The sequence below is a fragment of the Neodiprion pinetum genome, chromosome 1, assembly GCF_021155775.2.
Source record: "Neodiprion pinetum isolate iyNeoPine1 chromosome 1, iyNeoPine1.2, whole genome shotgun sequence".
NCBI classification, from domain to species: Eukaryota; Metazoa; Arthropoda; class Insecta; order Hymenoptera; family Diprionidae; genus Neodiprion; species Neodiprion pinetum.
Genome location: NC_060232.1, coordinates 6,108,835 through 6,120,304, shown reverse-complemented (window position 1 = coordinate 6,120,304; position 11,470 = coordinate 6,108,835). Strand labels below are relative to the sequence as shown.

The following is an 11,470-nucleotide window of genomic DNA, read 5'->3' as shown; positions in this document are numbered from 1 at the left end:
GCGAAAATTTTCGCGATTTTCAAAAGTGCTGGAAATAATTAATAGTGGCACTATTCCGACGTAATTTTGCGAGAGAAATCGATTGGGCGCAGTCCCAATACGCTGCGATCAACGCATCGGAAGTTACAGCCACAAAACGAAAACCTGAATTTTCGACATTTTTCAGCAGGTGCTTTTTTCCTCGTATCTTCTCTCCTGTTGATCCCACGCTCTTTTCGCTGCGTTTTCTGAGTTCCTTGGGGTTCGATTGGTCGGGAAAGAGTCATACGAATCAATTCTGAGACGAAAAATTTTTTGGTCAAAAAAAAAGGAAGGCTAACCCCTTTGTATTTTTGGCGAAAATTTTCGCGATTTTGAAAAGTGCTGGAATAAATTAATTGTGGCAATTAGTCTTATAAGGATCCTTTGAATCGAATTTGAGAATGAACATTCTGTCTTCAAAAACTGCTTGAAATTTTTCCGTTGAAATGTGGCAGATTTCAAATAATGTTCCATCTTTCATGCACCATTTGGACGCAACCTTGCGAGAGAACATAATTGCACATAGTTCCGGTAAGCTGCGACCAATGGTTTCCAAGTTTCAGCAGATCAGTGCAACAATCGGAGGTTGAGATCGGATTGATTAATAAGAGATTTCGTGACCAAAAAAACCAGTTTTTGGTTTATTTTGAAAAAAATTCGTAGTAGATTGAATCCATAGACAGGAGTCAACGTCATACGCTGTTCAACTAAACCTAGAAATCATCGGCCTTCTGCGCACATAAGGCCGGTTCTACCAACCTTTTTTTAACCACTATTTTAATTCGTTTTGAAATTTCAAGACGTTATTTGCCAGAAAATCTGTGCTTCTCGTCAAGTGGTGTATACAGAGTTTTCGTATTCACAAAATCATCATGATATTTACAAAAAATCGCACGTCAGTTAATCAAATTTTTATTTTCACACCCTCTGCTTAGACAAGTCAAGTAATATAATGAAACATATTGAATCTTAAACAATCTAGACCTAGTACACCCAACATAATGTTCAGTGACATACTTAAATATTAAAATTGATGAGTTTTTTTCGTGTAAAATACAATTATTATCATTCCGTGAGAAGATGTTCTCAACGTTGAGTGCTTTTCGCTATTTGTTCTTTGAGCACTAGGATACTCTGCCTTTGTTCCGGAGGAAGCATAGCAATCTGCTCATCTGATAATTGTAACACTTGCATGATCAATGCCGCCTGTAACATAGAATGAAAACAATTTCAAGAAATGTTATATACATGTAAAGACACAAAAAGTTGTAATATGTTTATATTCTTCACGTCTTAGATGAAGTTAGGTCAACAGTCTAATCTTTTGGTGAGTGCAGGGAAGGCTTACATAGCAGGAGCCTTTCATAAAATCACATACTATGACATTGTAAATTTGAACATTGGAAAGTCTTTAGTACCTTTTCCTGGTCAGAAGCACCACTTGGAATGTTACCAGCAGGCGACATCCCCGCCATTAACCTTGAGGTAGCAGTACTGGGTGTTGAGAGACTCAGTGGATTAGTAGGGTTAATACCACTTGTTGTAGGGGGTGGCACCGGTGTTGCCACAATGGGTCTGGGTGCGACAGACGTGACCCCAGGAGCCGGTGCTGTAACATCACAAACAAGAATTGATCTGGAAAAATTCATAATCTCGTTAAAGGAACACGAAACTAAATCGTAATCAGAGTTAAATTTATCTCATGAAATGTGGCGAGGGTAAGTCAACAGCATAGCATAATGCATTGCCGCAATAGCGAACGATACTGTACAAGCGAATCTTAAAATCTTCTTTAAGAATGAAATAAATTATACATCTCTATGCGTTCGATTTTTAATCATAATCCACAAACTATATGAAAAAACTCTTCAGAATGAAATTATATGAATGAGGAGAATGTATCGCTTCATCTAATCGTGATCGTTTCAAATTTTACAGTAGATATGCATAACCAGGAACCATCTTCAAATTCTCATGCAACTTTCGACAGTTACTTAGAAAATCACTTTTTCACAAAAGTTACTGCTAGCACTGAGTTCTGATAAGTTAATAGTGGAAATTAAAACTCTGATTTGATGCTTACGATTAATTTTGGGAATTCGAGGATCAACTGGCATCCTAGGGTCACGTGGGTCTCGTGGTTCTCGTCCGAATCTGTCAGCTCTCGGATCACGACCGAAACTAGAACGAATATTGAAGTTACCGAACAATGATAAGTTATTGGGCTACATTCACGACAAGTATAATAGTAACACCTCTCTATACCCTCCGCTGGAAGAGTGCTGTAAAAGAACGCAAATTATTGATTATTTAATATCCCATTGGAAACAGAACCCAATTTATAATTATACTAACGGTTCTGGAAGAGCAAAGCTCTGTGATACAGCTCTGGGATCTGATGGAGGAGCTATAACTGGAGCGCTGACAGGAACAGGAGGGACTTGGGGTGGCCCTCGTAAGTCTTGATCCATTCTAGCCAGCCTTGGATCAATTTGTCTATCTAAAGTACGCAGATCCACATCCTGCCCTATAAATTTAATGAATAATTAGAAATCATATAATTGAACTTTCAACCTAAAAGTCGATACTCGATGGGTAAATTACAGAAAAAAATTAAGTTCCACTAAAATTGGGTCACGACGAATGACTTTCTGAGAATAAATATTTGAAATGAGTATCAGGAAATCTGGCTATATTCACCTGCAAAAATTGGAGCAGGTGGATTAACTGGTGTTGGTGCAGGTCTAGGAGTCCAGGGTTCTTCGATTCTTGGAACAATAGGATGCAGCGGTGGCTTATCATTTGGTAAAATAACACCAGGAATCGGGTTGGCTTTATGTAGCATATTGACTGCAGTTTGAGGGTCGACAATTCTCATCACAACTTGGGCCTGAAGCAAGGCATAAGCAAGCTGCGGGTTCTGTAGTAGCATTTGTCGTGCTTCGTTTGGATTATTTTGCACGCATAGCTTCATCTGCTTCATCAATTCAAACATCTGTTCAGGAGGTAACGATGCAACTGCTTTGCTTATAGCCTCTGGTGCCTTGTCTGCTTGAACTGCCTCGCCATAAGGATTTTCAGTGTTCTGTCCCTGAAGCAGGCTTTGCATTTCCATCCGACTTTTTTCTGTGCAAGCATTGTCCACTCTCAGTGTCCTTCCACCTATTTCATAGCCATTCAGGTTACGCATTGCGCTAAGCGCTGTCTCTTGATCCTTATACTCGCAAAATCCATATCCTTTCGGCTTTCCAGTTTCTCGGTCAAAAACCAGCCTGAGAAAAAGATACGAGAAGATATACACAAGTTTCAAAATAAATCAATAATAAGTATTTTTCACTATGGAAATAATGAGATGCTAATAAAGTGTTAGATAAATTAAAACTTTTTAATGGATTTTTCCTGCCAATTCCTGTAAAGTAATTGTATTTTTTTTTTTTTTTGTTTCACAATAAAAGACTGTTTGAGGTTAGGGTAAAGAACGTTACGGAGCATACTTACTTGAATGAGAGAACTGGTCCAACTTCGCTGAATATGTCCTTTAAATTCTCCTCTGTTGCTTCATACGGAATATTTCCGACTGAAAATTAATTGCAATCGTATTTTTGGGCGACTGAATTATCCGGTTAACAATTCATTGCGTCATAATTTAAAAAAAAGTTAATTCATAATTACCAAAAACACTCCGCATTGATTTATCCATCAGGGATTGATCTGAAATAGTTGAATTACTCATTTTTGCTGTTTTTATTTACGAATTTACAGATTTTGTTTATTGCTCGAATTCGAACGATACATCAACGTTTGTCACCCGAAGGACAGAAGACAGGTGTTTTCATTCGAACGTGATCAACATGCAACAAGAACACCGTGGGTTATTCAAAACTAAATTGATAATAAACTTGATAATAATATTTCCACGGAACGAAGTCATTGACTAGATATTTAGATAGATACTGATGATTGTCTTCCTAGCGGAATTTTCTGCAACTACTGAAACGCTCGTCTACGTTGTTCCGCACTTAATGCCGCGATATCAAGTGCCTGCCATTCTATTACCGACTGCTATTTAGGGTTAGGATGGTATTAAACTTTTGACCGAAGTAAACATTGTGACAGCAAGTAAATAAATAGTTGTTCGCTCGTAAAAATGTCAATCGAAATTGAATCCGCTGAGTACGTATCTACTCTGTACATAATTAATTATTAGTCCCGATCAAACTACAATATCTTCTTATTTCAGTGTTATACGACTGATTCAACAGTACTTGAAGGAGTCTAATCTTGTAAAAACACTACAAACCTTGCAGGTAATATTAAATTTATTCATAATCCTACGAGGAAATACTCCTTGTTAATTGATCAAACTGTTAATTTAATCCTCTAAATACTTAACCAGGAGGAAACTGGTGTCTCGTTGAATACAGTTGACAGCGTTGACGGATTTGTTACGGATATTAACAATGGACATTGGGATACTGTGCTTAAAGCGACACAGTCCCTCAAATTGCCTGATAAAAAACTCATTGATTTGTACGAACAGGTATTTAACAACTTTCATTGTTTACATATGTTTTCAAAGACGTAGAAAGTCAGGTGAACTGTCAAACCTATAACAGAAATCCGATATCACAAATGTTTATTCACAGGTTGTTTTAGAACTAATTGAACTAAGAGAATTGGGCGCAGCTAGATCTCTGCTGAGGCAAACTGACCCGATGATAATGATGAAGCAGCAGGAACCTGAAAGATACATCCATCTTGGTAAAACAGAATAACTAATACAACTTTCATAACTAGTTTCTTAACTGACAAGCTACAGATGTTTATTTAATTTTCAATTGAATAATTTTTCTCACCTTCCACTTTTCTCCAGAAAATCTTTTGGCACGGTCCTACTTTGACCCAAGGGAAGCATACCCTGATGGAAGTACAAAGGAAAAGCGAAGAGCTCATATAGCAACTGCTTTGGCGGGTGAAGTATCAGTCGTACCATCCAGCAGGCTGCTAGCTTTGCTCGGACAAGCTTTGAAATGGCAGCAGCACCAAGGGCTCTTGCCTCCTGGCACAACCATAGATTTGTTCAGAGGCAAAGCAGCTGTTCGAGATCAGGAAGATGAAAAATACCCAACTCAGTTATCTAAGCAAATTAAGTTTGGGCAAAAGTCACATGTTGAGTGTGCGAGATTTTCACCAGATGGACAATATTTGGTAACAGGCTCCGTCGACGGGTTTATAGAGGTGTGGAACTTTACTACTGGAAAAATACGAAAAGATTTGAAGTACCAGGCACAGGATAACTTCATGATGATGGAACAAGCCGTTTTATCAATGTCATTTAGCCGCGATAGCGAAATGCTTGCCGGTGGTGGCCAAGACGGGAAAATGAAAGTTTGGCGTGTTCAAAGTGGCCAATGCCTCCGCAGATTCGAAAAAGCACATGCCAAAGGTGTCACTTGTCTTCAGTTCAGTAGAGACAACAGTCAGATACTATCCGCATCATTCGACACCACTATAAGGTACGTCATTTTGTAAAAATAGAAATGATAAACTTTGGCAGAATTTCTTTCGCATAACCATTACATTTATTTTCACGTTTGACAATTTTTTGTTGCAGGATACACGGGTTAAAGTCTGGAAAGACATTGAAAGAATTCCGAGGCCATATCTCATTTGTCAATGAAGTAGTTTTCACCCCGGACGGTCACAGCATAATAAGGTGAAAAATTTATGTGACAAAATTAAGTTTTTTCCCAACACATAGTCTGCTTCTTCAAACTGATTGAAAATTAATAAACATTTTTGATCTGCAGTGCTTCCTCAGATGGAACAGTCAAGCTCTGGGGCTTGAAAACAACAGAGTGCATAGGCACATACAAATCTTTGGGAGCTGCAGATCTTACTGTCAACAGTATCCATCCGTTACCTCGCAATCCGGAACATTTTGTCGTTTGTAATCGATCAAACACTGTGGTAATAATGAACATGCAAGGACAAATAGTCAGATCCTTCTCCAGTGGAAAACGAGAAGGTGGAGATTTCGTTTGCGCCTGTGTTAGCCCGCGTGGAGAATTCATATACTGTGTTGGAGAGGATCTCGTTTTGTATTGTTTCTCCACTTCGTCGGGAAAACTTGAGCGAACCCTCAACGTGAGTACAACTAATGTCATTGATTTATTGAAACGAATACCTCGTTTCCTAGAAATTTCAAACGTAAGCCCTGTTATTCGATTTATCTTAATATTAAACTTGCAAGAGATAAAACTATTGTCAATATTGTTTTTCGCAGATCCATGAAAAAGATGTAATCGGGTTAGCTCATCATCCGCATCAAAACTTGCTCTGCTCATACAGTGAAGACGGACTTCTCAAACTGTGGAAACCGTAAATTTTCATATAAACATAAGCATTGTTGAATTGTACGATTACCCTTCTTATGCCGAAGTCAAATAGGCATATTCCAGACACGATATAAACTAACGAGCGGACTCCCCATCAATGCATATTCCATATGTCGACCATGTATTCTACCATGAGGTCATTAAATCATATGTTCTTAAATCTAATGAACAATTGTGTTATAATTTGTTGCGGCAAACTTAGAATTTAGGGAAAACCAGAAAATCGTACTATGAACATCCAAACGCTTAGGAATGTCTTTTAACTCTGATGATGGCTGGCTGGGTCCAGCCGAAAGGTCGCCAAATGAAACATGACAGTTTTATTCCGATCAAATATCGACCTTCCCGGCGGACTTCTCATTCATGGAAAACCAGAAAGTCAGAGCTTGATTGGAGTTACAGAAATGGAAATGTTCCGCAGACTTTTCGAACGAAATTCAACTTGATGGCTTCCGAAGAACGAAGTAGCAGGTGAATTCCAATTTTTGCTCATCTGACATGAACCTATTGATATTTCAAAACTATTACATGTTTCTCTTCTTATAAGACTGAAGTGGATGTTCCGTTAACGGTTATACATACCATGCGTTTTCGTGGATACCCATCAGGGTACAAGTCTACTCTGAGCAGCGTAGAGATCAGTGGAGTGGACGAGATGGATCTCATGGTCCAAATCAAAGAAAATATCCGAGCAATTTTTCTAATTGTCTTGGTGACACTCCCGACAAACAAGACCGTGAACACGGTCGGCTTGTTAAGAACCGGAAGTCGACAGGGCGTTCTCGTATATTCTGCTCGAATCATTTGGGGTACCATTAACCGTTCGTGTTTTTCCGTGATTACGAAGTTAAGAAAGGCAGTGAAAACTCAGAGGTCTCATTAGCCGAAACCAGAAAATTATACAGTTTATAAATTAAAGGAAAAGGTAAAATGCCGAAATCTTTTAATGTATTGTATGTAATAATTGATTCATGAAAGTTGAATAATGGAATACAATTAGCGGCGGGCAGGTATTAGACTCCTAGTGAAAGAATAATTAATAGTTTCAATATAAATCAGAGTTTTTTCAACCTTTAACAAATCGACTAAATCTGATGTATCCGAGTTGCCGAACGAAATTTGATTATCTGGCTCGTTACTCGGATCTTCACGGTCAATTGCGAAAGAATATTGAAAAAATTCGTTCGGGAAAACTTTGAAAGAAATCGCAAACGCTGGATGTTTACGTCAGCGTTGCTAATTTCCAATTACAATGGAAAGAATATAAAAACGCGGCATGGCCAAGCCGGGAAAACAATTTGAATAATGAAATCCAGCCGTCGGGACAATGGGGAAAAAAGCCGCACCGCGTCGGAACCCCGACAGCGCGTCCAAACAGTTCTCAATGAAACGCGGCAGGCCGAAATACTATTCTCTTATTGTTTCAATTGACGTGGGATGCAGGTATCTGCGAGAGATGTCGGATTCGAAAATCTTACGAGCTGGATGGAAAGCGCGAAAAATGGTATGGAAGAGACGGACGTGGAATCGCGCAAGCATTGCCGTTAGAATTTCGTTCGGTAAAAACAAGTCGCATCTTCCAAAGCGACTTTCTCCGTTGGATAAGTACGTAGGTACCCTGATCGGCTTGTCTAAGGCGTACCTGATCGTATCGACGAGAATTTGGCCCCCATATAAATTACATGGTGCCACTGTAGAGGTACACGCCACGTGACGTTGCCAAATTCTGACCGCTTGACCCACGCTCCCCAATAATTATCCACTTAAATGCCTCCAGAGCTGCAAGTAATTGTGTGGGAGTGTGAGAGTTAATTTGATAATTATATTATTCTGTGGATAGTTAATTGCTACCTTTCTATAAATGCAAATTCCCGAACCAAGTTCAAAGATCAACGCGAATCAGTTCCCAAATTTTCTCCTCCAACGCAACGAGCATGGCACAACTTTTGCATATACGTACACGTATACTTTTAACTGCAGTTGTACGGTACGGTGTTTAAAAAGCTAAAGAATTACGTATTATGATAAAACTTTTGTTTCTCGCCAAATTTCTTTAGACATTTCGAAGATTCGATATTCAAATACCTACGTCAAAAGTACGTACGTATCGCATCGCTTCTTCGCAATATCCTGCATCACAAAAGTTTCCCTTCGACTTTCCGTAACTCAATTCTTTTCACCCCTCGTCATCGTCTTTGACCTTTAGCAAGGTCACATCGTTTGTTCGTGTCTTCTTCGAAGAGTTATTGCCATGCGGAGAGGATACGGCATGTAGCTGGCGGTTTTCTCGTTACTTCGAAGCGAGCCTTAGGCGGGCGAGGCGAGAAAGAAAGAGACGCGGAATCAAAAACCAAAGAGCCAAAGTCCAACGAGACCCAAAGTGTGGCCCAAGCCACGCCACGCGTCGGCCACGCTTCTCGAGCGCACACCTGGGCCAGTTGGGGCCAGTTGGCCAGCGAGGGAGCCAACGAGCTAATGCACAATTATTAACAAATTATGACCGCGAAATTGAGGATATTCCGGAAATCCGGAAAGCAAATTTTGCCATCAATAAGACCGCGAATCGGTGTTCAAGTTGAGCTTTCCTTATACGTACCTCGTTGGCTTTTCGCAAAATACTTGCTTTACTTTGCACGTTATACGTGAAAAACTGTCGCTATCGCGGAGCCTCTCTGTTTGGTGTGAGATTTCGAGCTTATAGATTAATTGTTAGCGAGTCGATTTTTACGACGTGCGAATTGATAAGTCGCAATATCAATGTACAAGTGATATAGGTTTAATATAACGTATCCATCGACGTGTTGACACTGCAAAAAATATGGATTCTTAATATACAGGTATTAGCCTGCAGGCGTGCGTATTCTTCACTTCGAACTTTGGGATGAAAAAGGCGTCAAAGTGGAAGCCTTACTAGATCGCGAAGACTGCGATAGCTATGAGTCCATGACGATATGGTGAAATAAAACTTGTACGTCATCTTAGGAAATGAATTTAATCGAGCGGATGTCCTTGGAACCCTCAGCTGAGACCAGCGACACGCAGTTCCTTCAATAACCAGGCTTCGCGAAACACTTTCGAAACGTAATTTCATATTTTTCATTGCAAAATATAATGCGGACTAATTTAACTTTCGTTCTCGATTTTGGGAAGCGAAAATAGAAATTCTGTATCAAATGGAATTATTACAGCGATGCGAATTAGCTGAGAATGAAGTAATAGGAGCCCGAAATTTGTTCAAATTAACCGAGACACCGAGCCAAAGGGTAGAGAGAATAGAAATTGAAAGTTGATCTTCGGCAGAGACCTGCAGCTTTGTAGACGCCGTGAAGAAATGAAAGCCGGCTTATTTCACGGGGATATTGAGACGGGTACCGTTCATTTAATAACAGTGTCTGCAGGTATAACGTCGGAAGCTGCGGTAGGTCATGGCAGCAATCAGCGATGCAATCACCTTCCATTTCAATATATCCGCTTACCCCGAGCCTTCGTCTCACAACCGTAATATACAGCTTATAGGTATAATAATCAATTTGATTAGATCCGTTCAATTGATATGTACGAACACCTCTTTCAGTCTATAAAAAAATTGTTTTCCATTTTCTCAAATTTCGACCCCGTGCCGGCAAAGTCACCTGACCTATACCTAATATCTCTATTAAGTGCGTATCATTTTTCCCGCTCCATAAAATTTCTGAGAAACATCATCAGGAAAAGCAAAGTTTTCTTATTTTTATTTTTTCTCTCTTACGAGGGTGTGAAATAATATCCAAGATTTATCGAAGGCCATTTAGGAAACGGTACCTACGTCAAATCAAATCTAATTCAATTATAACCAGACGGTTCAGCGAGAGGCCCCGAAGCCTATTTTCTACCGAATGACACTGCAGCAAAGGAGACAGCAAAGTCAGGGGGGGGGGGGGGTTACATAATTGAGCACCAAACAAACGAAAATGCCTCCAGGAATGTTGGGAAATTGAAAAAGGACAAATGACATTAAAGTCGCATTAGATATATGGGAGGAAGTAAAGGTTCCCCTGGGCTCATTCATCCTCCGCAAGAACTCGACGTGGGAATTGTGAGGTTCCCGAAAAAGAACCCACCGGTCCAGCCCAGCATCTCTCGGAAATACGTGCGTCCGAACAAGCCACTTCCAAAAAAAAAAAAAAAAAATCATCAAGATGCTACCATTTTTTTCCTGATTTATTTGATAATAGCGTCATTATTTCCACCGTCGATTACAGGTCGCAGAAGATGTCGGAAAATTGTGTGAAAAAAAGAGAAAAAAGAAGATTAAAAAAGAAAAAAAAAATGAACAAAACTGCAGGGGCTACGTCATGCCCTTGCAATTAGGGTAATTTAAGAGGTGAGAGTTGCGTATGCGGGTATGAGCAAACGCGTTTAAGCTTACCGCCGTTTTCGGTAAAATTACAAGCTCACAATTAGAGGCGGTGTGTATATATACACAAGCAAGACGAGGGAGGTCATCAAGTGAGTCTAGAGGTAAGATATTAGTAATATCGGGGAAATGGTGATGGTTTTAGCGCTGTTGAAGGCGCCAGGACCGTCGATCGCGGGGCTGATAAAACCGGTAAACCCTCGCAGCCCGTTATTATAATATTTGCCGAACCAAAATATAGTAATTGCTTATTTCTCGTGCCCAATTACCGTACGCTGCGTGCTCAGCTTACCCAGGTACTAACAAATGCTTGTATGCAACACGTGTTAAGGTATACAGATGAGGATAGTAGGAGGCACCGATGAATATGCCGAAGGTTATGATTAGGCCGAAAAAAAAGAGCGGATGCAATTGGGCGTCGGAGTGTTTAAATTTGTTACAGCTATGTAGTTTTATTATAATACACGCGCAGGGTGAAAATCTACCTGCGAGATAAAGTACAAACGATGACGACACGTTGATGCTGATTGGCAAATTTTGTTTCTTATTATCAATTGAGATGCTCGAATTTCAATTGAACAAAAATCATCTTCTGCCGGGATTAATGTTATTTTATAAGAAGAATTACTGCGTCACAAGGTTCATTATCGATTAT

The 11,470-nt window shown here is 39.7% G+C and overlaps 2 protein-coding genes across 5 annotated transcripts; one reads left to right on the top strand and one right to left on the bottom strand.

Moving 5' to 3' along the window:
• Nucleotides 1-917: 917 nt before the first annotated feature.
• Nucleotides 918-3,895, bottom strand: CstF64 (cleavage stimulation factor subunit 2 CstF64). 4 transcript variants are annotated; one of them, XR_006882797.1, is made up of 8 exons: nt 3,694-3,895; nt 3,520-3,598; nt 2,722-3,293; nt 2,377-2,548; nt 2,277-2,303; nt 2,105-2,202; nt 1,440-1,656; nt 918-1,227 (listed from the first exon to the last, which is right to left on the bottom strand). XR_006882797.1 is itself a non-coding variant. In XM_046622540.2 (8 exons), the coding sequence occupies exons 1-8, from the start codon at nt 3,752-3,754 to the stop codon at nt 1,108-1,110; spliced, it is 1,320 nt and encodes a 439-aa protein (XP_046478496.1). In that variant the 5' UTR covers nt 3,755-3,892; the 3' UTR covers nt 918-1,107. The 4 variants fall into 4 exon arrangements, 2 of the variants coding, with proteins under 2 accessions (XP_046478496.1, XP_046478508.1); XM_046622540.2 differs by having other exon boundaries at nt 1,440-1,630; nt 3,694-3,892; XR_006882798.2 differs by lacking the exon at nt 2,277-2,303 and having other exon boundaries at nt 3,694-3,894.
• Nucleotides 3,896-4,042: 147 nt separating this feature from the next.
• On the top strand, nt 4,043-6,584 carry Smu1 (Smu1 spliceosomal factor). The gene is made up of 8 exons (XM_046622527.2): nt 4,043-4,194; nt 4,262-4,328; nt 4,418-4,561; nt 4,668-4,782; nt 4,895-5,537; nt 5,636-5,737; nt 5,832-6,168; nt 6,308-6,584. Exons 1-8 carry the CDS (start codon nt 4,169-4,171, stop codon nt 6,404-6,406), a joined length of 1,533 nt encoding a protein of 510 aa, XP_046478483.1. The 5' UTR covers nt 4,043-4,168; the 3' UTR covers nt 6,407-6,584.
• Nucleotides 6,585-11,470: the final 4,886 nt, after the last annotated feature.